This window comes from Sylvia atricapilla, chromosome 16 (genome assembly GCF_009819655.1).
Source record: "Sylvia atricapilla isolate bSylAtr1 chromosome 16, bSylAtr1.pri, whole genome shotgun sequence".
NCBI classification, from domain to species: Eukaryota; Metazoa; Chordata; class Aves; order Passeriformes; family Sylviidae; genus Sylvia; species Sylvia atricapilla.
In genome coordinates this window covers 5,593,186-5,619,379 of record NC_089155.1, presented here as the reverse complement: position 1 = coordinate 5,619,379, position 26,194 = coordinate 5,593,186, and the positions used below count along the sequence as shown (strand labels likewise).

The 26,194-nt window shown below is 58.1% G+C and overlaps 1 protein-coding gene across 1 annotated transcript; it reads right to left on the bottom strand.

Moving 5' to 3' along the window:
* Positions 1-25,549, bottom strand: SRC (SRC proto-oncogene, non-receptor tyrosine kinase). Its single transcript, XM_066330588.1, has 12 exons — positions 25,393-25,549; positions 9,270-9,519; positions 8,993-9,092; positions 5,135-5,233; positions 4,266-4,369; positions 2,981-3,130; positions 2,557-2,712; positions 2,216-2,395; positions 2,059-2,135; positions 1,543-1,696; positions 1,279-1,410; positions 1-931 (listed from the first exon to the last, which is right to left on the bottom strand). The coding sequence occupies exons 2-12, from the start codon at positions 9,508-9,510 to the stop codon at positions 723-725; spliced, it is 1,602 nt and encodes a 533-aa protein (XP_066186685.1). The 5' UTR covers positions 9,511-9,519; positions 25,393-25,549; the 3' UTR covers positions 1-722.
* Between the last annotated feature and the right edge of the window lie 645 nt (positions 25,550-26,194).

Below are 26,194 nucleotides of genomic sequence, written 5' to 3'. Positions count from 1 at the left end.
GGCTGTGTCCCTTGAGAACAGACATAGCTGGAAGATTTGATCGTGTGCCCAGGTGCTCCGATGGGACAGTGCTGGTCACCAGAGCCTGGAGCTGTCACATTTTCAGAGTCCCAGAACCCACCAGCTGTTAAGGTCACAGTGAGGCCAGAACGACCACCAGACTTCTGCTGTCATCCCACGCCACCACCACCACCCTGGCACATCACCCCATTCAAGCCAGCCTGGAACTGTGACATCTCTGTGGCAAAACATCTCTGCCAGCACCTTCAGGAGAGCCAGAGCCAAGAGGGTGATAAGGAGGGTGAAGGGGCAGGGAAATTTGTGCTGATTTAGAAAGGGGTTGCAGGAGACTGGGACCATGTGTCTGAGGTGGGGTGATGCTGTCCCCCAAATTCCTCCTGGCTCACCCCAGAGCTGTGGGGGGAAAAAGTCTCCCAAGACCCAAGTCTCTTGGCAGGACATGCTCTGCTTGCCCTCGTGAGCTGGCTCTGTTGGTGCCCACAGGCTCCTCTTGCCAGCAGAACAGCGCCGCTCCGTTAAACACGGGCCAGAAGTCTTAATGAGCCATGGGGGAACCCAGCGGCTCCCCTGGCTGCATCTGGAGATAATGCCCTGTCCTGCTCCAGGGCTGCTCCACAAACACAGCCCCTCGGTGGGGAGGCCGACCCTCGGCGCCCCGCAGTGAGGACAGCAGTGTCCCTGGTGCCAGGAGGACCCCGTGTCTATAGGTTCTCTCCAGGCTGGTACTGGGGCTCTGTCGAGGTGAAGTAGTCCTCCAGGAAAGCCTGCAGGTACTCGAAGGTGGGTCTCTCCTCCGGGTCCTTCCGCCAGCACTGGCACATGAGGTCGTGCAGGGACTCGGGGCACTCGGGCGGGCAGGGCATGCGGTATCCTCGCTCCACCTGGTCCAGCACCTCCCGGTTCACCATCCCTGCGTGCAGCCAGAGGAGACATGGCATTGATCAGAGCAGACGGTGCCCCCTCTGGACCATGCCTGTCCCAGAGGGGACACCAGGGGTGCTGTGCCTTAGGGGCAATCCCAGTGACCCAGGGAGAGAGGGATCCCTGGCCTAGCAGCACTTGTCCCTGTCACCCTACTCAGGGACTAGAGTGGGACAGGGTGGCTGGGATGCTGCATCCTGGCCAGTATCTGCTCACCCCAGTGGGGCAGGATCCAACCTGGGAAGAGGCAGATCAGGGGCAAGCACTGGGCATGGACAGCTGGTGTTGGACACCACAGCGGGGACAGGGCCTCTGCCAGCAAGTGCCAGCCCTCACCTGGATATGGCACTCTGCCCTTGGTGGTCAGCTCGGTCAAGAGGATGCCAAAGGACCAGACGTCTGACTTGATGGTAAACCTGCCGTACAGAGCTGCTTCGGGGGCCGTCCACTTGATGGGGAACTTTGCACCTGGATGGAGAGGCAGGGTGAGGGGATGCCTCCAGGACCCCCGTGCAACCAGAGCCACTTGCTGGTTCCAGGCACAAGACACCGTGGGGACCAGTGGCCATTGCTCCGGTGCCAGCAGCCCTGGGCACGCACCTTGCCGAGCTGTGTACTCGTTGTCCTCAATGAGCCGTGCCAAGCCAAAATCAGCCACTTTGCACACCAGGTTCTCCCCCACCAGGATGTTGGCTGCTCGTAGATCCCGGTGGACGTAGTTCATCCTCTCCACATAGGCCATGCCTGATGCAATCTGTGGGGACAAGCATGTGTGGCTTAGAGGATGACACGACGGTCCCCGGGGAGAGCCTGGCACCACTAAGGGGATCAGGCCTGCAGCAGGACCCAGCTGAGGTGTGGGAAACACCAGTTGCTCAAGAAATGCCATGCAGACTTGGGTTTGCTGGCCAGAGCTGGCAGCAACAGGAATGGGCATAACGATGGTCCCAGAGTGCAACTCTGCTGTGGGCTGAGAATCAACAGTGGCACCCACCCAAGCAAGGCTGCAGAGCACCTCACTGCCTGACCAATGACAGCCACCTCAGCCCAGTGAGGGGCTCAGGCAGCCAGTGTCCCCACAAGGAATGAGAGAGGGCCAGGGATGTGCAAACCCACCTGAGCAGCCATATCCACAAGCTGGGGGAGCCGTAGGTACTTGCCCATCTCACCCTTCAGGAAGTCCAGGAGGCTCCCTGTGAGGAAGACCATGGTCAGAGCAATCTGGAGGAGCAGAGCCCCTCAGCTGCCCCCTCAGTGTCCCTCCTGTGCTCACCCTTGCTCATGTACTCGGTGACGATGTAAATGGGCTCCTCTGACACCACAGCGTAGAGCTGAACCAGCTTCTCGTGTCGGAGCTTCTTCATGACCTGGGCTTCCTGCAGGAAGGCCTCTGGGGACATGGTGCCAGGCTTCAGTGTCTTGATGGCCACCCGGGTGGTGCCATTCCAGGTCCCTGTGGCACAGGACACACTGCTCAGGACACATGTATGGGGCAGGGGGCGTGCCCCTTCCCCGCTCCCTCACCCCACCACAGGCTTCAGGCATCTGCAGATGGCTGGGGACAGGATGCAGGTGGTGACACAGAGGGGACAGCAGGGTGGGAATGGTCCTTACCCATCCACACTTCTCCGAAGCAGCCCTGTCCCAGCTTGACCTCCAGCCGCAGCGATTCCCGGGGGATTTCCCAGGCATCCTTGGCAAGGCCTTGGGTCTGGGGCTTGGACGTGGGGCAGATGTTGGTGAGACGGTGGCACAAGCCATCAGCATGTTCTGGCACAGGAAGGGACAACAGCAGGGTGACACCTGAGTACTTAGGCATGTGATGTCTTTACCCCACATCTTTCCTGTAGACACCTTGGGGACCCACACCCAAATCCTCACTCTCTGCCCTATAACCCAGTTTTTCACCAGTCCCACACAGCTGGTTTGGTGTCCCCCAGTGCAGCAGTGACTTCCCAGCAGCACCCACCCTGCAGCGAGGGCAGGGACAGCAGCCAGGTGCCCCCCAGACCCCAAGAGGACCCACATGGCTACCCACTGGAGTAGTAGGCCACCAGCTGCTGCAGGCTGTTGAACTGGGTGCGGGAGGTGATGTAGAAGCCGCCACTGTCCAGCTTGCGGATCTTGTAGTGCTTCACATTGAGCCCCTTGGCGTTGTCAAAGTCGGACACAGAGAGGCAATAGGCACCTGTGGGCAGGACAGAGGGGCTGCAGGAGATGTGCCATGGATGGGTGCTCCTCATGGGGTCCCACTGTGGGTGGGCACGGGGGAGGCAGGACTGGGCACGGAGGTGCTGCCTTCACCCAAAAGCAGAGGATGGGGAGCAGCTGCCGGCTACACCAGCTGGCATCATGTGCCAGAGAGGAATGGCACATATCCCCCAGCTACAGCCATGCCACGCCATCACAACCTCCAGCTGCCCTGTGCTTGCACAGCAGCCATGCTATGGGATGTGCTAACAAGGGGACAGGAGCAGGCAGAGCCAGGCTGGGGGGAAGCTGCTGACCAACAGCTCCTCAGTGTCTCAGAGAGGAGCTAAAGGGCTGATGGGCCCAATTCCCTCCTGCACAAATCCCACCATAGGCATTGCCTCAGGAGCTTGGCACTGCTCTGCCCCCATGAGAACAATGTGGTGTTGCTGGGGTCACAGATAGCAGAGGGGAAGATTTATGCTGCTGCTTGAAGAAGCTGCTTCCATCAGAATAAAACAAATAGTGATAAGTTCAAGGCATAAAACTAGAAAGGAACATCAAGGGACTTTTCCCAAAGGTGCATTTGGAGCCAAACTAAACCAGGTAAGAAACATCATCCTCAGGCAGTCAAACCTCAAAGATCACAACTTGCTCTTTCAGAAGTGTCAGACTTGAAAGGACTAAAGTTTATCATTCCATTGGCCTGGCTGCCCAGGAAGAACATGTTCAAGATTTTGTCACTATACAGAGACCAGGGAAAACAAAAAAAAACCCCATCTAGTTGGGAGTGTACAAAAACCAACCAAATAAACCAACAACAACAAAAATCCAGGAAAAGAGATTATCCTCTTGGCAGAGTTGGTGAGACCCCTGGCTTCCACCCTGCCATGAGCTGAACCCACCTCACTGGGTAGGCAGCGGTGGGAGAGAAGTGGCCACATCCCTCCAGCCCAGGGCTCAGTGGTGTAACAATGCATTTGGCACACACATGTTAATGGTGATGTGATGGCCACGTCAGCTTTGGCTCCCTGGAGACCAGCACCAGCAGGAGAGACTGAGGGGGCTCAGGGGGCCCCCACAATCCCCCAGAGAGAGTCTCCTCCAGGCCAGCAACCCCCAGCCCCGCTCACCTTTCGTGGTCTCGCTCTCGCGGACCAGGAAGGTCCCTCGGGGGTTTTCGGGGTTGAGCAGCAGCCGCTCAGACTCCCGGCGAGTGATCTTCCCAAAATACCACCTGCAGGAGAAAGGCAGCGGCTCAGCACCTGGCACTACCCCCCTGCACTGCCTGCCCAAGCAGGGGGCTCAGCCCTGGCCCACCCACTGCAGTTTTGGGAGACCAGGGGTTGTGTCTGGGCTCAGGCAAACACACCAGGGGCATACACCAGGGGCTTGGTGTGTGCCACATCCCTGTACAGCCTGTGCTGGGCATCACCTCTCTGCCATCGGGGTTGGAACTTTCCTGCCACACCTTCACCTATCCCAGGTTGCTCAAAGCCCCATCCAAACTGGTCTTGAACACTTGCCCAGCTTCTCTGGGCAACCTGTGCCAGTGTCTCACCATCCAACAGGTAAAGAATTTTTTCCTAACATCTAATCTAAACATCTCCTTTTAGTTTAAGAATATTCCTCCTTGTCCTTTCACAGGCCTCTCTGCCCTTGTAAAACATCTCTCTCCTTTTTAGAATCCCCTTTAAGTTCTGGAAGGCTGCAGTGAGATCTCCCCTGGAGCCTTCTCCAGCCTCTCCATAAAAACCAGACCAAAAGCATCCACAGCCCTGCTATGCCACCACTCTGCCCTCCACCACACAAGCATGCTGCAGCATTGCACTTAGGGCCTTAAAGAAAGGCTGGTTTGCACATAAAAAGGGGAAAACTAACAAAAAGGAAAATCACAGAGGCCTTGGAGGCTTCTCCCAGGAGCGGGGCAGGGGTGGAGGGCGAGCACTGGGGGTGTGTTTGCTATCCCTTGTTTATAAACTGTCTAAAAGATGGCAATTACTCTTCAGCCTGGATGGAGTCTGAGGGCGCGACATAGTTACTGGGGATGTAGCCCGTCTGTCCTGTAGTGAGGGAATGAGCCAGCCACCAGTCACCTTCCCTGCAAGAGAACCAAAACACACTCAGTGTGAAGCCAGGAGCCCCCTGGCCAGCCCTTCACCCGCCCACAGGCACCGGGGGAGGATGAGCCAGCACAGAGCCCCACTGGGAAAAGGTGCAGCCCCACAGCCCCACAGCCCCCAGCCCCACAGCCAGACCCCAGCCAGGAGAGCTGCTGCCAGACCCTGTCCGTGGCTCTGTTTGGGTGAGCTCTTGTTAATGGGGCCACCCATCCACATATGGAATGCTTTAAACCTGAATCAGGCAGGCAGCCAGCAAGCCAAAATACCTTTGGAGCCACCTGAATGGGATAGGTATCTGGCTGGAGGCTGGGAGGCACCGGGGCTCTTGGCAGCAGGGAGCAGCAAAGGGAGGGACAGGAAACGTGGAGAAGCGACAGAATGATGGCAGCGATTGAAAAAGGACCCAGGAAAACCCAAGGGAGTTAGTTAAACACAGGCTGCAGGAAAGCAGCAGGACAGGGCTGAGGTTTGGGCAGGGGCTGAGCCCTGCCCATCTGTGGTGTCCAGCCTGGATGCAGTGGGATGTGTCCAGCCCGAGTGTCCCATTCACAGCCCCTGCAATGCTGCGGCCCTGACAGCGAGCCTCCTGCTGCCCCAGCCAGGGCTGTGCCTGCACAGTCACCAATGAGGCTCCTTGTCCCTAAAACCCTTCGGCTGAGCCACCATCCATCCCTCCTGCCCCGGGCACAGCAGCCCCAGGCATGTCCCCAGGAGCTGGTGGGTGCTCTGCCCTCCTTCCTGCCTGCTCCTGCTCCGGACGGGGCTGGAAAGGACAACAAATAGAGAAGAACAAGAGGACGGCAGGAGGTGGCTTCCCCTTCCTGCAGACAGCAGGGCTTTTCCTCCCACCACCTGCATCTTCTTGCCCATCAGTCACTGAATTCATCCTGACCACAAGGGAGACAAGGCTAGGGGAAAAGTGCAGATTCGTGGGAACAGAACCGTAAGGATACAAGAACTTGGCAGGAAAACCTCTGCAAACATGCTACAGAAAAACACCAGTAACCTCAGTCACCACTACAAGGAACACCAGACCACATCCAGACCCATCCCTGACCCTGCAGACGTGTAAACCTCCATCCTTCCTCCAGACTCACCAGCTGCTTGTGACCTGTGCTTTTCCCAGCTAAACCAGTGATGCTTCAAAGCACTGGGATAACCCAGACATGGCCCCCAGCTCCCTGCAATGGTGTCATGTGGTGAGGATGGTGGAGACCTTCCAGGCATCTCTTCCTACTCATAGAGCTGGGCTCTGCCCCTGGAACAGCCTCACAGCAGCCCTGGATGACATTTTAGCTTCTTCCAGCCCCAGCACATCTCATGGCAGGCAGCTCATGCTCCTCAGCCAGGGCTGTTTCCTCAGTCACCTTTACTGAGGTGGCTCTGAAGGGGACAGGAGGCTGGCTGGGCTCCTTTCCCACAGGACCAGAGTAAACATCTGCTTGAAAAATGCCCAGCTTTTGACTTGTGGCTTTATTCCAGCTTGGGCTGCAAGGCTACAAGCTGGGAATTCAGCAAAACAAACTATTCCAAAAATGTCTCAGTGGGGAAAAAAAATAATAATCATCATCAAAACAAAGCATTTCAACAATTCTCTGCACAATCTTACCCGAAATATCCCACCACATCCCAGCTGGCTGCCTGCTAGCTGGGAGGAGACTTCTTCCCAATGGAAATGGTGTCACAAGGGCCTTTCTGCACTGGTGGATTTGGTAGGATGACCCAGGGCAGGGAGGTGAGCAATGTGGAGGGTTCTTGTCTCACCCTGAGCAACCCCAGCCCCGTCAGAGCAGCCAAAACCTGCTGCCACCCTGCAAAGCCACCCTGGCCATGAGCTGTTGCTGTGCCCAGCACTCACCAGCCCTTCCTGGACAGAACCCAAGTCCCCTTCCTGCAGCTCCAGGCCCCTGACTGTCCTGCCAGGGAGCCCAGAGGAAGGGGAAATCACACATCTGTCTGTTGCTGTCCCCGAAGTGCAGCAGCCTGAGTTGTTCCCAGACTGTGTGAGCATCTCTGGGAGGTCTTTGAGAAGAGTGATTCACCCCTGAGCACTGCACAAACTGCCCAACTTCCTCCACCACCTCTCTCCCTGTGGACATCTCACCCACACATGCACTGAGAAGGTTGGCAGCTACATCCTGCACCCTCCACCAAAGGACTGTGTCACCAAAAAAAAAAGCCCTTTTGCTCCCCAGAATGCTGCAGAGCCCATCACAGACTGATCCTTCCCTCTGACTGAGCCTTTGACAAATAGCAATAGAGGAAAAAACGTTTGGAAACCCCAAAACTGATGGAAGGTGTAAAGAAAAACCCCTCATACATGGGCCCGATTTGGACTCCCATGGGCAGAGCTCACTTGGCAACATTGGAAAGCAGAACTCAAGCATGGAGCTCACACACTGATAAGACTGAAAGTATGAAGCATCAAAACTCCCAAATTCAGGCTTTTCCTGAAACACTGAAATGCTGCACATCCCAGACTTCATAGATGAAACAAATCACCATTAACAAACAGCATCAGAACAATGAGAACAAGGATCAGATTGAAAACATGTTTGTGTCACACTGCCCAAGCATTGAAATCTCACTCCTGGGATGTTCCCCTGTCTTTCCACCCTTTGACTTTTGGGTGCCCCTGTTGGAAGGCAGCAGAGGAGGGGGAGCAGGAGCTGCAGACCCTCAGGACCCTGTGGCAGCTCCATAGCTGGGGACACTGGGGACATTGGCGTTGGACTGTGTGTGTCTCCTGTGAGGACACACCACACATGGGGTTAATACAGGATCATTTTCAGGAGCATCTTCCAGCTGGCCATGCTGCCCTGCATGTGATGGATGTGCTTTGGTAATCAGGATGGGGAGCAAACCAGGGGTCAGACCCCTAAGAAAACACTTGAGTCACCCGAGCCACACAGGAAATTTAAAAGTAGAATTTTAAAATGCAAAAGAAAAATGTGAAGGGCAGGGGGGAGTGGAGAGCCAACTGGAAAGAGAGTGCAGAGGGGAGCCACACATGGACAAGGAAGGGGGATGAGTTCAGAGCTCCCAGGTGCAGACACAGCTCTGGATGGAACATTTCCCCAGCATGGAAAGGGACTCCCTGCTCTGTTCTGGTCACTCAGAGAGGACAAATGCAACCAACCACAAAACCACCTGGAAACCGTCTCCTCCCAGCCCTGCTCCACCCAACCTGCCCTCAAGTGGGCAGCAGACAGGCTTTGATCATTTAGGTCATTTATAATAACAGTAAGAATGTGCAATACACACCTGACATCCACTTTTCTCCTAAACGACAGCATGGAGAGAGAGAGAAAGAAGAGTCAGGAGAGAAGCTGAGACCAGAGACAGTGTACAAGCACAGGAAAAGCACCCATGAAGCTGAGGGATGTGTCCAGGCTGACGAGAGGGAGCTGAGTATGGATGGGGACGGGACTGGTGGGGACATGGCTCTGTGTTTGAGGGCACAGAATGGCCAGCAAAGTGGGAATGTGGCTTGGTGACAAGGCTATGAGGCCACAGTGACCAGCAGCAGAGCCAGGAGGATGAGGAAGCAGGCAAATGACCACTTTCAGTGTCAGTGCCCTTGGACAAGTCACTGTGTCTGTGTGCATTTTGGCACATCTCCCTGAGCGCCCATCCCTGGGACAGCTGGTCCTGCCGGGCTGGGCTGGGGGTGCCCCAGGAGGGCCAGAGGTGACAGCTCAGCACGTGGGCTTGGCTGCAGGGACAGGGACACTCACGTGTTGTTGACGATTTGCAGGCGCTCTCCTTTCTTGAAGGACAAGTCCGTTTCAGTCCGGGACTCGTAGTCGTAGAGGGCTACGAAGGTGGTGACTCCCCCTGCGACAAAGGGCACTCAGGAGGGGCACAGTCCCCAGCACACTCCCCTCCCACCATCCTCCTGATAACACACACCAGCTTCTCCCCCAAGCCCAGAGCCCCTCAAAATCCCCAGAGCCCAGGAAGCTGGACACAAACCCCCCATCCCCACCCTGCCCAGCCCCAGCCCTCACGGACCGGCCAGCGCCCCGGCGCGCTGCGGAGAGGTGACCGTGTCAGAGGTGTTGAAGCCTCCAAAGAGCTTGGATTCAGCAGCCATGGGCCCGAAGGAGCGGCTGGGGGTGCGGTGGGCGTCGGGAGCAGCCGCCTTGCTGGGTGTCTGCGAGGCTGGGAAACCCCCATGGTGGGTGTTCTCCGTGGGCTCCAGGCTGCGCCGCCGCTGGCTGGGGTCTTTGGGCTTGCTCTTGCTGCTCCCCATGGTCCCGGGCTGGAGGACACACAGAGGGCTTCTATTATGATTATTACTATTATTGGAATTGTAATTATTATTGTTAATAAGAAGTTGTTTCCCAGGGCTCGAGTGACAGATGCCTGCCCACCAGGAAACGAAACAACCTCTGGGCTCTGTTCAAGCAGCAGCTGCTGGGCAGTCTGGCCATGCTGCCCTTGCCCTGGGATACCATCGCCCCTCATTAACATTGAGACACCTCCTGTGTGGCTGCAGCAGCCAGAGAAATTGCCAGGACATGCTTTGGGAGCAGAGGGAAACACGCTGAGCCGTGGGAGTGCAGAGCAAAGATGCTGAGCACGGAACCTGGACCTGTGCTGAGTCTGTGGCAGCTCTGGGGCCAGGCATCTGCCATGGGACACAGCTCAGTCCCCACGTTTCCTCCTACACATGAGTTTCTACCAGGATGGGGATTAAAGTATTGAAAACGGACCTTTGAAGTCCAAAACATGCAGCCAACAGGATAAAAGTTTAAATCAGGAGCAGTTCCAGGCAGTTTGCAGCTAAGGACCAAGGGATCTCGCCTTTATATATAGTCAAATAGTTTATATATAGCCTTCCTTTCCACTCAAGACCACGCTCTATAAATACCTTCAAGGTAATGACATAAATGAAGGCAGGGAATTATTTGCAGTCTCCAAAGATGGCAGGATACCCAGCAGTGTCCTGAAGCTATGGAAGGAAATATTTAGGCTAGATCACGCATGGCAGGAGGGAAAGGGGAGGTGGAGACAAGCAGGGAGGAGAGTATCTCTGATAAGAAAACAAGCAGGGAAGCAGCAGAGGAGGCAGCTGCTGCCCATAGGGTGCAGACCTGGACACAGCCATCCATGAGGCTTTGGCAGGGCTCAGCCTCATCCAACAGAGGGTTTCTCTAGCCCAGCTTTGGAGAGAAGCTCGGGCCAAGCCCCCCAGAGCCATGGGCAGCCTCAGCAGCCTGCACAGCCCCAGTGTCACTGGGGCAAAGCCCTTGGCTCTTGCTGTGGGAAAGCTTAGGGGTGCCAGGCACAAACTGCTCCCTGTCCCCCTCAGCTCCCCTCCCACAGCAAGGGCTTTGACTGACAAACAGGGCTTATTTCCCAAAAGACACAATTTCCATCTACTGTTTTCCAGCTCCCACACTGCACAGAGGACCAGCAGTGTCCTTGTGTGACCCATGCCGGCAGGCTCAGATCCTGCCACGCTTTGGGAAATGAAATAAACTGATTTTTTTGTGCTGGGTAAGGTTCCAGCAGCCACTCCAGCGGGCAGCAGAGCTGTCCTTCCTCCTGTGGATGCAGGTGATGGGGAGGGACCATGCCTCTACATGCCACAGGACTCAGTCCACCCATATCTGTGGCAGGCTTTGGGGGTCCCAAAGCAAATAAAGATCAAACAAAAGCTTTGAACTTGCAAATGGTCACTTCTGGCAATCCAGAGGCAGACCCTACAGCCAAGGGGAAGGACTCTGTCCTGTAAATAAATGCACTTTAAAAGCTTGTTGCAGTAGAAGCAGAACTGCAGGGGAGAGCAAGACCTGAGGAGTGATGACAAGGAGCCCCCACCTCCCTGTCCCCAGCCAGCCCCTTGCTCACCTCTGCCTGGGGCTCCAGCACCCACTGGGATGCCAGAGGCAGTGCAGGGAGAAAAGTGGGAGCATGGCAGGGCCGTGACCGTGTGGCTTGTGACTCCCCACGGGACCATGAGCAAGAGTAGAGCTGCTCAGAGTTTCCCCTGGAAGCAGCACTTCCCCAGGCAGGAAAACACCCCAGCCAGGGTGGTGGATTTAGCAGCACTTTGGGGACACAAGTGTCCCCCAAGTACATTTTCCGACCCTGGGTCAGAAAATGATTTATCAGCGTGCTGAGGAAATCAAGGTATAAAATAGTCACTATGCCCAGAGATTAGCCAGGAGCAGAGCACAGAGAGGGGACAGGGGATCCCCCAGGCACTTCCCTAAAACAGGGGCATCTTCACCTTCACACCTGTGAACCTGTGGGCATAGGATGTACAATCTCCAGGCATGTCCTGGCCAGGAACACCATCAACTGTGAGTTCATCCCTCCTCGGGTAGCAGTTTGGGCAGGGAGAGCTCCCACCTTGCATTGGGGTGTTGACCCTAAAGCAAGGGCTTTACTGGATGAGCTGGTCATCAGGACATGATGCTCTGACAGGGCCAAATCCAGCTCTCAGGACTTTGGCTGCAAGAGCCAAAGATGGAGGAGGAGGCACAAGCCCACAGCTCTCTGGGGAAGGAGCTGCAGAGCCCCACTCCAAGCTCTCCTGTTGCTTTCCTCTACATACCTGCACACTGACTTCAATCTGGCCAGGGCAAAATGCAGGCTGGCAACCCCAAACTGTGCCCAGAGGCGCTGGCAGCCTCACACCATCCCCACTCCGAGTTCCCAGGTAACTCAGCCAACACGACCATGAGGCTTTAGCCCTGTGGCTCTTCACCTGCCCCCAGGGAGAGGGGTCTGAGAAAACCCTTGCAGCTCCCACCCGCCCTTGGCAGCCAGAAAGGAAAGGGTGCAGATTCTCCTGGGAGAACGCAGGGTTGTGCAATAGCCTGGCAAAGGAGTGATTAATGACAGCAGGAATGTGCTGTGAACTCAGGTCCTCGGGAGGCATCTGGCAGAGACCCTCCCTGCCTTTGGCACAGTCGCCAATGAAACCCCCCGGAGTCACAGGGCAGAAGGAAGGAAGTGTGGTGGCACCCAGCACACCCCAGCAGCATCACTGGGAGCTGTGGGACAGCAGCCAGACTGCAAAAAATACCCATTGCCAGGAGCTATGCTGTGTATATGTCTAATAAATTTATGTCTAACAAATACAGCATTTCCCCACGCAGTAGGCTGCAGGGATGCTCAGCACCACCAACATCCAGCCAGAGCAGCCTGGCTGAAGCCCAGTGGGGTATCGCCCTGCTGCCGTGCTTTTCCCAGCTGATAACGCTGGGCTGAGGTCTCAGCATCGCTCCCCATCCCGGCCAGAGCCTTGGTTTCCAGCAGGAGTGCCCCTCTCCCCCTGGCAAGGCTTGTGCAGAGGGCTGGAGCACGGCCAGCGCTGGGCTCTGAGCATGGAGGCGGCGGACAGGCGGCTCTCCTGCGGCGGGGATTAGCACCCCGGGCACGTCGCAGCCTGCGGGAACTCCCCGCTCTCCGCTCCGGGGGCAGCGCCAGCCGCACATCAGCACCCATCACCGGCATGAGTTGCGAGGCCTCAGCTCCGCCGCCCGGGAACACCCCGGGAGGGCTGTGCCACCTGCACGGAGCCCCCAGCCCACCCGGGGATGCTCCAGGGCCATCCCGGCTGTGGCAGAGCAAACAGCGCCGCAGCTCTGAGCCCCGCCGAGGGTAACGCAGCCCCAGGGCCATCGGCGATGTCTTACCGCTGCTTTCGGCTACAGCCCGGCCGCGGGGTGGGGAGGGGCTGCCCGCCAGCTCAGCTCAGCTCCCGCCGCAGCCTGCGGGCACAGGGAGCGGCAGCACCCGCGCCCCGACACCCTCTGCCCCTCCGCTCCAGTGCCCAGGGCTGCCTTCATCCTCCTCCTCCTCCTCGCCATCCCTCCGGCGTGGGGCCGGCAGCTCCCAGCCGCTCGCTCTGATCTCTCATGTGTGAAGAGGGGATGATTCTCTGCTCCACTTCATCAACCCCACTGCGGATGGGAGAGGAGGCGGCTGGAGCCGCCCCGAGCGACGTCCCAGAGTGGAAGGGGAGCACAGGCACCCCCAGCCCAGCGAGGGGGTTTTCCGAGGGAAAGCAAAGCCATTTCCTTCACACAGAGCAACATTTCAGCCCTGTTGCTCCATCTCCGGACGGCCACGACACGCGGAGGGCATGGTCGGCCACCAACCAGAGACCTCGTCCCCCGGGATGAGTCATCTGCTCCATCCCCAACAGCACAGACAAATACAAACCGCGTGCAAGGTATGGGAGCAACCTGTGCTGCTCAAGCCCTGACTCATCCAGAGAAGCATATTTTACCCACATTTTTCAAAAAGGACAGTTTTATGTCACCATGTGCGTGATGGGAGGACCCTTCTCAGCAGCAGCAGCTCACGGCAGAGCTTCAGGTGGAAAGCAGAGCACGACATGGCCCTGAAGAGCCAGGGCAGCCCCTCACCTGCCTTTACCACCCTTTCCTAGCTCCATGTCCTGCAGGAGTTTTCTCTTCTCCTACAGAAAGGAAATCCTCTCTCCAACCAGCCCTGCTCACCCAGTGCTGGGCAGAGGCTTCAGCCACCCCCGAGGGGCTCCTGCTCCTGCACAGAGGGGATTCAGACCCCACCCGAAGGCCCCAAGCAGCATCCCAACAGGATCCTGTCCCAGCTGGAGCCCAGGTTTCACACCTCCTGTGAAGGGAATATCCCAGTGTCTGCAAGCAGAGGCCATGCCCCACCCGAGGTTTGTTTTCATGGCCTCCCCTTCCCCTGACTAATAAATTTTGTCACTATTTTTAGTGCATTTGATTAGGATAATGAGTGGGAGCTGACTGACAGCTCTTTAAGACGTTGAATGGTTTGTAATTTGTACTTGACAAATACTGGCTGGTAATGATTGCACAGCGGGATGGAGGGGGGAAGCTGCAGCCCCAACTCCAGGCTGCAGCACATACAAATAAAGCTGTGCCGTGTACACACGTGGTGCCCATGTCCCTGCCACCCGGGCACGCTGTGACACCGGCTCATGCTGCGAGGCCACAATGATTAGACCAAAAAGAGGCAAAAAAACTACGAGGAAAATCCAAATATGCCTCAGCCTGGGGTTGGCCACGTGCTGGAGCAGCAGGGTGCCAGGTCCATGGATGGGGAAGGGCGGGTCCCTGGGTGGATGGATGCACCAGCAACCTCACGCTGATAGATTTGACTCTTTGGTGGCTGAAGGTGGCTGCTGTGGCAGCAGCCTGGCACTCCCTGGCACATCTGGCACTGTTCTGCTCTTGGCAGTGGGGCTGATACCCTCACCAGCAGATCACTGGCACGGCCACAGCCAGGCTCAGACAGCACTGCCACCCCACCTGTGTCCGTGTGCTGCTGGCTCTGCAGCTGGGGTCCCCCGGCCTCCACTCCTCCCCAGACAGAGGGCAGGGTGCCAGGCCTGACCTCAGCCGTGCAACTTGCCCGGGGCAGAGGCCGCAGCAAGGAGAGGCCAACCTCATCCTCCCCTCTCCAACAGCAATTAAAAATGAAGCACACTCGGCTGCACACCTCAGCTCGGATCAGATCACGGCACGCGAGACGGCGGCAGCCCCATCCTCCGCTGCCGGCGCTGGAAACGCCGCCCGGACTGCCCAGCGTCCCCACGGCCCCAACACCCACCTCCAGGCCGTCTCCCCGACAGAAACTGGCAAGTTGGGTGGCAGGAAAAGGCTCCATCCTCTGCCCTACCTCCCCGCGGAGAGATGCTCTCGCAAAGGCGGCGGCGAGGGGAAGCGGCAGCTCCCCGGCGAGTCCCGCTGCGGCGGCTCTCGCTGCGCCCGGATCGCTCAAGGATGCGGCGGCCGCGCTACGGGCGGGCTGAGGGCGGGCTGGCGGTGAGGGGAAGCGATCTTATCGTCTTTGCAAAGACACGAACAAAAGACACTGATTGGGAGCAGACAAAACACGGCAGAGGCAGAAACCTTGGGAAATGCCGCGACGGGCTGAGGCCCGACAGCAGACACCGAGCTTTGGGCAGGGAAACGTCTGTGGCAAAACAGGCGCTGTCCTTGGAGCTGCTCCAGAGGCAGGATGGGGCCTGGGGGAGAGGGGCCGGGGCCCGGAGCACCGGCACCCACCCACTGATGGAGGGAGAAGAGCTCCGCCGTGTCCTCAGCTCGCAGAGCCCCGGTGAGATTAATCACGGCAACTGTCTCACACCAGACTGAAAAATGAAGCGTGCGGGACGGCGGGCGAGACAAAGCAGCCTGGCGGCACCCAGCCCGCGGCAGCAGGGACAGGGACAGGCACCGAGCAGCGGTCCCAAACACAGCCAGCCCCGCCGTCCCCTCGGCACACAACCAGCCCCCGGCCCAGCAGAGCCAGCCGGGGCAGGTCCATGCCTGCAAGGGGTGCCATTAAACCAGAGCTCCCAGGCTGGAGGCAGCCAAAGGACACTTTGCTGTCCCCCGTGTCCTCCTGCTTGGGGGACATGAAGTGGCAGCAGTGCTGTCCCTGCCAGCGGGGCCCCCAGAGAGCGGGCTCAGTGCTGGGGGTGGTGTCCCAGCTTGGTCAGTGCTGCCATAACCACATCGAAGCGGTCTTTTAGTCATCTTAAGGTGGCCCCTGCTCCCTTCCCCGCTTCTCTCTCTGCTCCCTCCCCACATTCTATAGGACACACAGCCCCGGACATGCTCGCAGAACAGTTTCCCCCTCGGTCCCAGGGGATGCTCCCGGTTTTGCCCTTTCCCACGGCAAGCATCACAGCTGGGGGCCATCACAGCTGGGGGCAGCAGCACAGCCCCCGGTGCTCTGGGGACAGCCTGGCTGCCCCGGCTCAGCCCACCATCCCCTCTGCCACCCGAACACAGCCACACACTGTGTCCAGCCAGTGACAATTCCTGTCCCGTGTCCCGTGCCATCAGGTTTGCTCAGTACAAGCCAGGAACACGGGCTCGTCTCTGCCAGGCTGGGCCCAGCCCCACTGCAATGAGTGCCAGGAGCTGTGAGAAGGGGGAGCTGCTGCTCCAGCCCCACAGGTTGGGGTGTGATGCTGCAGACCCTTTTCGTGCCCAGCTGACACAGTGAGGGCACATCTGGCTTGTGCCTGCAGCTCTTCTCCTCCACAAGGACACTAATTTCTCACCTGCACTGATTCCTAAAACAGGAGGAACAATGCAGGGATGCTCACTTCATCTCTCAGCTCCAGTCTGGGGACGGGAGAAGCCACAGGCAGGTGTCCCCAGTGCCTGTCTGGGATCTCTGCTTCACCCAGTAACAGCATGTTGAAGGCATCTGAGCCAAGGCAGCCCAGCCATCCCCTGGCTCCCCCCAGCTGATGGAGAACTCACCCAGATGAAAGAATGGCTGGAGCAGGGAGGGCAGTGCAGCTGCTGTGCGGGGGCCCAGCTACACACCCCCACAGATATAAGTCCCAACCTCTCCTCTCTGACCCTGTCAACTCCCGTTAAAATTAAGAACATCTTAATTAAAGCTCCACAGCCCAAGACAGCAGAGGCCAGTGCGTCACAAAAGGGGAAAGGATAATTAGATCAACCATCCAAATTCACTCCCCCTAAGCATGGGGGAGAGCTATGGTCAGGAGCAATGCAAAATGCCTCCAAAAAGACATGTCAAAACAGGGAGTTTAAAAGGCCAAAACAAACCCTGAGAAGCACACAAGCACATTCTGGATGTTCATGTGGCCAAGAAACTGGGAAACTCCATGCATGCACACCAGGAGCAGGTAGGGAGCTTGAGCTCTCCCAGCCATCACAGGGTTAGCCCCTCCACAGGCAGATTTTGGCTAGCTGGGGTGATGGGCAGCAGCTCTGCCAACATCAGTGGCCACAGAGAGTTGCAGACTGTGTCCCCCCTACCCCCACAGCACCCCAAAACCAGGCAAAGGCAGGGGCATCCTGACACTGAGCACCCCCAAAACCATAAGGCTGGCAGGAGAAAGCCACAAGCCTTATCTCCCTGAAACAATGCAAGCAGCTGAATGGGGGAAGCAGAATGTGATGCAAGTTGTGCTCGCTGGTGCTGAGCTGAGCACTCAGTTTTAAGCCTTTTCTCCGCTGAGAGATGTGAGAAGGGAAGGTGGCCATTGGCACACCTTGTCACATCCCTGTCACTGCACTGCAGCAGCCTGGGGCCCGACAGGACCACGTCTTTGGATCTGTCACCATGGGGGTGCAGCCTTTCTGCACTGTAAGGGCATCCAGCAATTAGAGAAGGGAAAACAAAGCTTTCTCCCCCTGAGGGTGGTCCAGCACAGGAAGAGGGACTGGAGTGGTGGTGGGGTCCCCAGCAGGAGATGCTCACAGCTGCCTGGATGCTGTGCAGTCCGCTGGTGCTGGTGCTGCTCCAGGTGGGGCAGGGATGCCTCCCAGCACCTCCCAGCCTGACTCAAGCCTCCACTTCCAGCATTCCCATCAGGACACCAGCCAAAGCCAGGAATTGCCCAACCAGCTCCAGCAAATGCTTTCCAAGGCACAAAAAGCCTTTGGCCTGTATTAACCTGAGCTGGCTTCTCCCAGGCAGGTGATGAGGGCACCGCTCTGCTCCTGCCAAGTCCTAGAGAAGGAAACCGAAGGGAAATCCTTCCAAGGGCAGGAGTGCCTGTGGGGCTGGGAAGAGACAATGCTGGGCATGGAAACTCTGATGTTGAGCTGGAATGGCACAAGGAGCTGCAGCTTTTGGCCACCAGGGCTGCCTGGAGCCACGGGCAGCGCTTCCCCAAAAGAGCCCTTTGGCTCAGCACTTCTCAAAATGTGCCCTTTTAACACTGGCCCCTGGGCATGCTGGCACCTCTGAGCTCCCACTGCCTGTCACTTCATTCTCCAGCTTCCCCTGGCCCATCACGGCCCTGCTGTTCCCATCCTCCTCCAGGCAAGGAACCAGGACAAGGGACTGGCCCCACTGGAGGGGGAGATGGAGACGTGGTGACACGAGCTGGCCCTTGGAGGAGGAGGGGCGATTTCTGTTCCCCATTTCTGCAGCGCCTCTCCCAGCACAGGCAGCCTCAGGCTCCAGGAAATGTGGTTTCCTTCTGCTTTCTGGAAGTGAACATCAACCCTGGGCGCTCTCCGGGGATGGCTGTGGCAGCACACAGTCCACCCCGCGCCCCGCCCGGCTTCTGGGGAAGGGGCAGGTGGCAGCAGGAGGATGATGTGACTCACAGGTGTCTCAGATCCGGACAAAACAGTGATGCCACCTGCGTCTGCCGTGGCTCCAGGGCTGACACACCCCTTCTGACCCGGGCGAGACAGCAGCGCAGGCAGGCGGCAAATCTCCAGGGCAGGGGGAGGACGGGGGCAAGGAACGCAGGAGGCAGAAAAGCTCCAGATCTGAGCATGTTACAACCACCCCTGGCCACGCTGGCGTCACTGCTAAAACATTTCCACTCTCTGAGAAACCAGCCCATCCAGTCCAGCCAGGCAAAGGAGCTCCCGGGGCCCCACTGGCCCTCCAGGACCGGAGGCACAGCCCCATCAGTCCTGCTGAGGGGTCCTGTAGGACCCCCGTGGCAGGAAACCTCCCCACAGCCCTGGAACAGGAACTGAAACACTCATGGGGGAAAAAAGGGAAAGTGCAGAGAGGATTTGTGGGTATGTGCACCCTTGACACAAACCCATGGAGCTGGGAATTGTCCCTTTCCCAGCTGGAGCCACAGAGACTTGGCAGGACCTGTGCTGGGGTTCACTGCAATGGGAGGGGATGAAGGATAAGCCAAGCAGAGGGCAAAGCTCTTCTGTCACAGATTTCAAACACCTCCCCCATTGCAGACCCCTGAACATTTTCAAATAAATAAGCAGGATCTCACAGAGCAAAATTATGCTGATTATTTTTCTGGGTTACTTTGGGACTTTGGGGCATATGGCCAGCACAAGCCTCATGCTCTGGGGAAGCATGGAGCCACCAGCCCTAATGTACACATGCTACATGTGGCTGCAGGTCAGGGCTGGATGATCAGGGTCAGCCTCCAGCAGAGCACACTCGACTCCTTCTTTCACCTCCATGGGCATGGATGGGAGTGGGAGCAGGTCCTGTACCAGTGATCATGGCACGGGACTGTTCCTCTGGCCTTGGAACACTGAGGACATCACTGGCAACAGAGCCCTGAGAGATGCTGGTCCCCACAGCCACTCCCATCTGCACCACCAAAACAAAGCATCGCTCAGGATGCGTCAGAGGAAGCAACCAGGGAGAGTCTAGAGGGTCAAACAGAGATCAGCCAGCCCCAAAAAGCTGTTCCAAGCCCAAAACGCTGTGTTGGATTGCCATCTGCTCCCGTGGTGAGTGGGATGCTCACACCAGAGAGGATCCAGCTGGGAGGTGCAGCCCCCAACGGTGCTCACTATCAACAGCCTGAGCAGATGAAAAACAAAGAAAAATGCTGAGCTGGTGTCTTCTATCCCTGTCGCTCCTGGAGCAGAGCTGGGCTCTGCACACCTCTGGCACTGCTCACTGCAGTCCTGGCAGGGAACAGAGATAGGCTGTGGGTGAGCTGGATGTGACCAGTGACACGGAGACCTTGCACCCTCCCGTGGCATCTCTCCAGCCCCTGCTTGTGCTGCTCATCCTACAGGGACAGGACGAAGGGATTGCAGGGACAAAGGGATGAAGGGCGTCTCCTCTGCTTCCCATCACCTGTGGCTCACAAAGCCTTCAGTGCAGCCCCCCTGGAACATGGCATGGGAGCACGAGAGCTGTGCCCATCCCCAGATCACCCAGAGGGCTCAGGTGAGTGTGTACACACACGTGCACACCCCCATACACCTGCACCTGTGCAGGCAGCCAGCTGGGCAGGCAGCTGCCCTCCTTGCCAAGCCCCAGCCACACACACTGCTCCCAGCAGCCTGAGCCTTCACACCCCACACACTTCCAAGCTCAGCTGTTCATGGCATTGGAGCATGGAACTCATCCTGGTCACAGTGATTTTGCAGCTACATCTACACCCTTCCTGATCCTGTGTCACTCTCCCTGCCTCATGCAGCAGGGAGCTCACTGGAGGCTCCCTCCCACTGTTCCAAGGATTCCCAATCCCTTTCCCAGCATAGCAGGGCCCCAGCAGCACTTGCCCCATGGGCAGGGGAAGGAAAAAGCCCATCTGAGCTGGGAGTGACTCCAACAGCCTTTTTGTGTAGGTTTTTTTTAGAGTAAGTCAGCAAGCACATGTTCCACCCAGGAACATTGGAAGGCCAGAGAAAGCACTGCCCGACCCCACTGCTGCTGGCACTGGCTACAGCTGCAGCTGAGGATGAGGAAGGTGGTTGTGCCTCATGGACACCAGATTCTATCTGCCCTGCCTAAGGGGAGGCTTTACCCATGGTGTGTGCATGGGGTAGAGCAGTGCAGCTGGGGCTGGGAGAGGGGGAAACTGAGACACAGACACAGTGTAAACCTTAACAACTCCAATGACAACTTCTCAGGTGCTCCTGGGGGAAACTGAGGAATGCAGTGGGAAAGGAAGGTGGAGAAGTGAAACCCAGACACAGTGCTATACTCCAACCCCAAATTAATGCTAAAGGGTGTCCCAAGGTGAGATACTTTTAGGATCAATTTAGCACCAACCTGACCCTCTCATGCTGCCCCCAAACTGGTGTGTGTCATGGGAGGGAGACACATTGCTCAGGACAGGCCAGACTTGTTAACCTCTCCAATGGTGGAGGGGGCAATGCAGCAATGGGCTTTTATCCTCATTGCCCAAGTTTTTGGTGGCCAAGGTGGCCAAGCACAGTCAGGAAGGATGAGGGGGGCTGCTCTGGGTGGGAGCTATTTGCACAGCATGCAGTCAGGTTTCCATCCATCCATCCATCCATCCATCCATCCATCCATCCATCCATCCATCCATCCATTCTCAGCACAGGGGGCTCAGGGCCAGTTGAAACCTCATGGTCACAGGAGTGAGATCACAACAGGTCAAGCATGGGCTGGGAAACTCAGGGCCAGCCTCTGAGTCATGCAGCTCAGGGGAAGAACCACAGCACAGCCCAAGCCACACATGTCCCTGCACCATGTGTCCCTCTTGGCTGCAGACCCCAAAGCCATCCCAGTGCCCTTCTGGCATGGGGCCCATGGCTGTGAGGTGAGGGCAGGCTCGCTACACACGGGCTCCATTTCTTATTTTTTTGCCTTAAATGCCCCAGCAGTTCTGTTCTCCACATCTCTCCAGACAAGCCCACCAATCCCACATGACAGCCTAAGGATATTTCAGATGCTCCATCTCCACTGAGACTACGTAGAGGCAAGGGGCCCAGAAGATGTTTTTAAAGGGCTGAGTTAAAATCAACGACCAGCCCCACCCTGCCCAGTGGCCAATGCCCCTGCCAGCCCGACCAGCCCCCTGCCCTCAAAAACCCCTCCCTGCTCCCCAGCGAGAGCAGCCAGCACATCCATAGCCTGAAGGGAAGTCAGCGCAACACGCAGATTTGCAGGTCCTGGTTCCTGGCCCAGGTTCAAACCACATTTGTTCCTGAAATCTGTCTCAGGGTTTTCTTTGCACAGCGCGTGTGCAGAGCCATGTGCGCGGCGGCACCGGCTCCCAACACTGCCAGTGCCAAGGTCACTGTGCCAGCCTGACACCGGGCTGGGGGCCTGGGTGCTCCTTCTAAGCACACTCTGGGCAAGCCTGAAGCTGGGTGATATGGGGAACTGGAACTAGATGAGCTTTAAGGTCACTTACAGCCCAAACCATCCCACGATCCTGTGATACACTGGACTATCTCCCAGTCTGCTGCCCATTTAAGCGATGAGGAACCAAAGGCTTTAAAACGGCCCCATGACATATGGAGTGTTTTCTGCTGATGGCTGGAAACTTCAGCAAGACACGAGCCCTGGGGAGCTGGACTGCACCACCCACAGCTACAGGCCATGGGGAAGAGGAGCTTGGGCTGGAAACAGTGACAACCCACGCTCCTGTCCCAGGAACAGCTAGGCATGGATGGTTATTTCCATCCAGAGGTCCGAGCTGTTCTCCAGGCATGGGATTAAAGGGCTCCCTCCTGCAGGGAGGTGCAGGGGTGTGCTGCTGTCTGACAAGGCTGTTTCCAATGGGATGCACACTGGACACATCTCCAGGCGGGCTTCGGAGCGAGACGCGGAGCACTGCGGAAGTGAGCTCAGATGGGAAATTGTTCCAAGAGATAAAGAAACAAGTTAGAAACCGAGCTGCGAAATAGACAGCACAGGAAACAATAGCACTTCAGATAGGCTTTCCAATTTCCCACATGCAGGAGTCCAGTGCTTTGTCCCAGGGATGCTCACGGGTTCCCCCCTGCCTAGACATGCTGGGAGGAGGTGCAGGCTGCTTGCTCACTCCTACCTCTTCTCTTTCAAGATCTTACAGGCATTTGCTGCTTGTTTAAATGAGAGGTTAGGGAGTCCTTCAGGTCTCATTAGATAAGAGTTTAGCTCTGTGATGACTTCAAAGGCCCGCCAGGATCCCACACCAGTAACAGGGAGAGGCAGATGGGATTTTGGAGGTGTGAGAGCCCCATGGTCCATCCCCTGCTTGTCTTGGTGAGTCCAGTGAAACGATGCTACTTCACAGGAGCTGCCCATGCTGCTATGCCTCAAGATTGCTGATGTCCCCTCCGTGCCACCAAAGCAAAAAAAGGACCCTCTTGTCTTTGCAGCAGAGCCCCAGACTGGCTGGTCACTGCAGGGCTCTCCTTGTCTCATCCCCCTCCTCCCCAGCCGGGGGCTGGGACGGCCCTTTCTGCCTCCCCGCGGAACCTCCCTGATTTTCCATCACTCTGGCACAAAGTCATTAAAGGGCAGAGCTATCATTAGGGCATCTCCATCACACAGGGAGCACTGCAAGGCCACTAACGATCGAGACAGGGAACATTGGACTTCCCTTCCCCGCTGCTGCACAGCCCATAAATAACCCTGTCTTGGGCTGTTTTGGCGAAGCCAGGAGGTGTTCAGAGGAGCTGCTGCCCTGCTGCTCCCAGGTCAAAGCTTGGAAGTGAGAATTGACCCTCGATCTCCTAAGCAAAGGTGTTCCTCCCTGATATACAAGCATTAACTGGCTAATGATTACAGAGACAGCTCCCCGCAGGGAGCCGGCACACGAGCCTCGCCTCAGACACTGAGTGTGCCACGGTTTTGCTCTGGCTGGATCTGGAGCCAGGCGAAGCTGATGGCTTAGCACAGGTAAGCCAGGATCAAAATCTACAGCAGAGGTGTCAGGAGCAGCCCAACAGCGAAAATGACAAAGGATAGTGCTTTAAAGTGCAAGATTGCTGATGTCTTCCTCCACATCCCCTTGCTCACACTTTCCCGGGCAGCCTGTGATTGTCTGACCAGCACCTGCCACACAGGGGGCCCGGGCACATGTTGAGCCACTGCATTCTGAGGAGGGTCCCCAAGCCTGGCAGGGACGATAGGGTTCCCATCATTAATAGCTGAGTCTTGGGAAAGGTTTGTCATGACTCAGTTCGTGCACTGGTTGTGCTGGCAGTGGATATCTCCTTGGCTGAGAGGACAGCAACAAAGACCCTCAGCACCTCCTCCTCTTGGAACACCAGACAGGCAGGAGAAAGAAAAATCAAGTCTTTTGTTGCCACCTTCATGCAGTTTCATAGAGCATTGCAGGATATGTGCTGTCCTGTCCCTGTCCCCACTGCACCGGCAGGAGCTCACCTCAGGGAACCCTGTGCTCTGCACCCTCTGCTGTCCCCAGCTCCTAATGCAGTAGAAGCTGTCTTGAGGGACCCCCTGGCTGCATGTCACATCATGTCCCTTCCATTGCATCACTTCTGGGGAGCCAGGAGGATGGGCCATGGCACACACAGGGCAGCACAACCTGCTCCCTGCCACCTATAACCTTTACAGCTGCTCAGCAGCTCTGTGACCAGGACCAGGACCAGGACCAGAGTCACTGTCTGGCACCAAGTCCAAGGCTGAGTCCTGTCACACCACAGCAGCCACTGGGGTGGGGAAGCGCCAGGGAAGAGTGCATGTGCAGGGCCAGCAAAACACAGCGAGATGGAGCAGATCCTCACTCAGTCCAGCAAGTCTCACACGAGGCTGCACAGCTCCTTGACATGATGCCCAGCGCAGGGAGGACCATGCCAGCATCGATGCCACAAGATGCCAGCCCCCTACCACACCTGTCCCCATGCACATAGCCCTGTGCAGCAGCCTCATCCCTGCAGGTTGCCTCCTGTGTCCATGCCAAGTGGCCCCAGGAAGCACAGCCTGTCTGGACAGTGAGAAGGACAAAACCTCACCCTGACCCCAGTGTGGCTCAGGGCAAAACCCACCATGCTCTTCCACGGCGCTGGGGGCTGTGACAGCAGGGACACGCCACTGCTGCCACTTGCAGCCACACATGGGGGTTGGATCGCCCAGGCGGCAATGGGGAACTTCCCGACTGGATCAAGTCTTAAATCGGAGAAGCCGGGGCTCTGCAGCCCCCCAGCAGCTGAGCCGGCCGGGCACGACAAGGGGCACGGCGAGGGGCACGACAAGGGGCACAGAGAGGGGCACGGCGAGGGGCACGACTTGCCAGGTCCAGCAGGGCTGGACACCGGCCCCAGAATCACCGGTGAACAAACACGACAAGGGAAGCGGATCACGAGACATCAAAGCAGGGGGGCGATGAATATTTCATGTCCTGGCCTACATACAGCCCGGCTGTCCCCGCCCTGCGCTCCCGGGGGTCCCCCACAGCCCCTAAGCACAACAAAGGGGAGTTGCAGGCAGGCGGGGCCGCCCTGCCGGACCCCCCGCGTCCCCAGCTCTGCCCCGCCAGGCAGTGACACCCCCGGCCGGACCCACGGCTGACCCACCACACCATGTGCATCCCGCTGGACCCACAGCCGCCCCACCGACACCCGGCGCCAGACCGCCAGCATCCTTGTGGGGACCCGCAGCCAGCTCTCCGGGCTGCGGGTATCCCACGCTGCTGGACCCACAGCTGCCCCACGGCAGCCCGGGCATCCTCGGGCGGACCCGTCGCCTCCTTGCCGAGCTGCCAGCATCCCCGATCGGACCCACGACCAGCCCGCGCCACCGCGGGCATTTCCCCGCCGACCCGCCGGACTCCTCTGCGGGCATCCCGCTGCGGGCATCCCCCCGCCGCCCCGCTGGTCCCCACTGCGGACATCCCCCTCGGGACCGCACTGCCGGACCCTGGACATCCCCCTCCGGACCGCGCTGCCGGACCGTGGGACCCCCGCCCGCCCCACCGCGGGGCACCGCCGCCGTCACCGCCACTCACCTCCCGCCTGTCCGCGCAGCGGGGCCGTGCCCGCCGCTCGCCTCCAGAGCTCGGCCCCGGCTTTGTCTCCGCGCCGGGGGCGCGGCCGCCGCCCCCCGCCGCCGCCGCCGCGCTCGGTGCCCGCACCGCCCCGCACCGGGCCGGGCTCAGGGCTGCGCCGCCGGCAGCAGCATCGCGCAGCGCCGCGGCCCCGGCGCGCTGCTGCCTCGCCCGCCCCCGCTCACCCCTTCTGCGGGGCGGGGGGGGACACGACGGGGAGGGGAAAATTAAAAAAAAAAAAAAAAATTAAAAAAAAAAAAAAAGGAGAGAGAGTAATATGGCAGCAAACCGGAAACGGAGGATGGGGGAAAAGGCAGCAGCAGCCCCTCCCCTCCCTCCGTGGCTTTTTTTTTTTTTTTTTTTTTTCCAGGGAGAAGGCTCCGGGCAGCCGGGCTCCGCGGGGCGCGCACGGGCCAGGGGCCGCCCCCGCCGCCGGCGCTGCCGCGCGTCCCGGCCCGCGGCGGGGAACCGCCTGCGTGCGCCGGGGACACGCGTGGGAGCGGCGCCCCGAGGGTGAGGGGCTCGGGGTGCTCCCACCCGTGCCCAGCGCTGCTCGCCCCGGAGGGCTGGCTTGGCGTGTTACCTGGAAGCCGGAGCTGGTAACACAAAAGTGATTTTCAGGAGGCTGAAACCCGGCTGGGTTGCGGTTCGCTTTATTCAACAGCTCTAACACACGGCGAACTGCAGGGGAAATGCTGTTTTGTCAGATTCTGTTCCTCCCCATCCCCAGGAGGGACACCTCGCCTTCCCAGCGGGCTGCAAC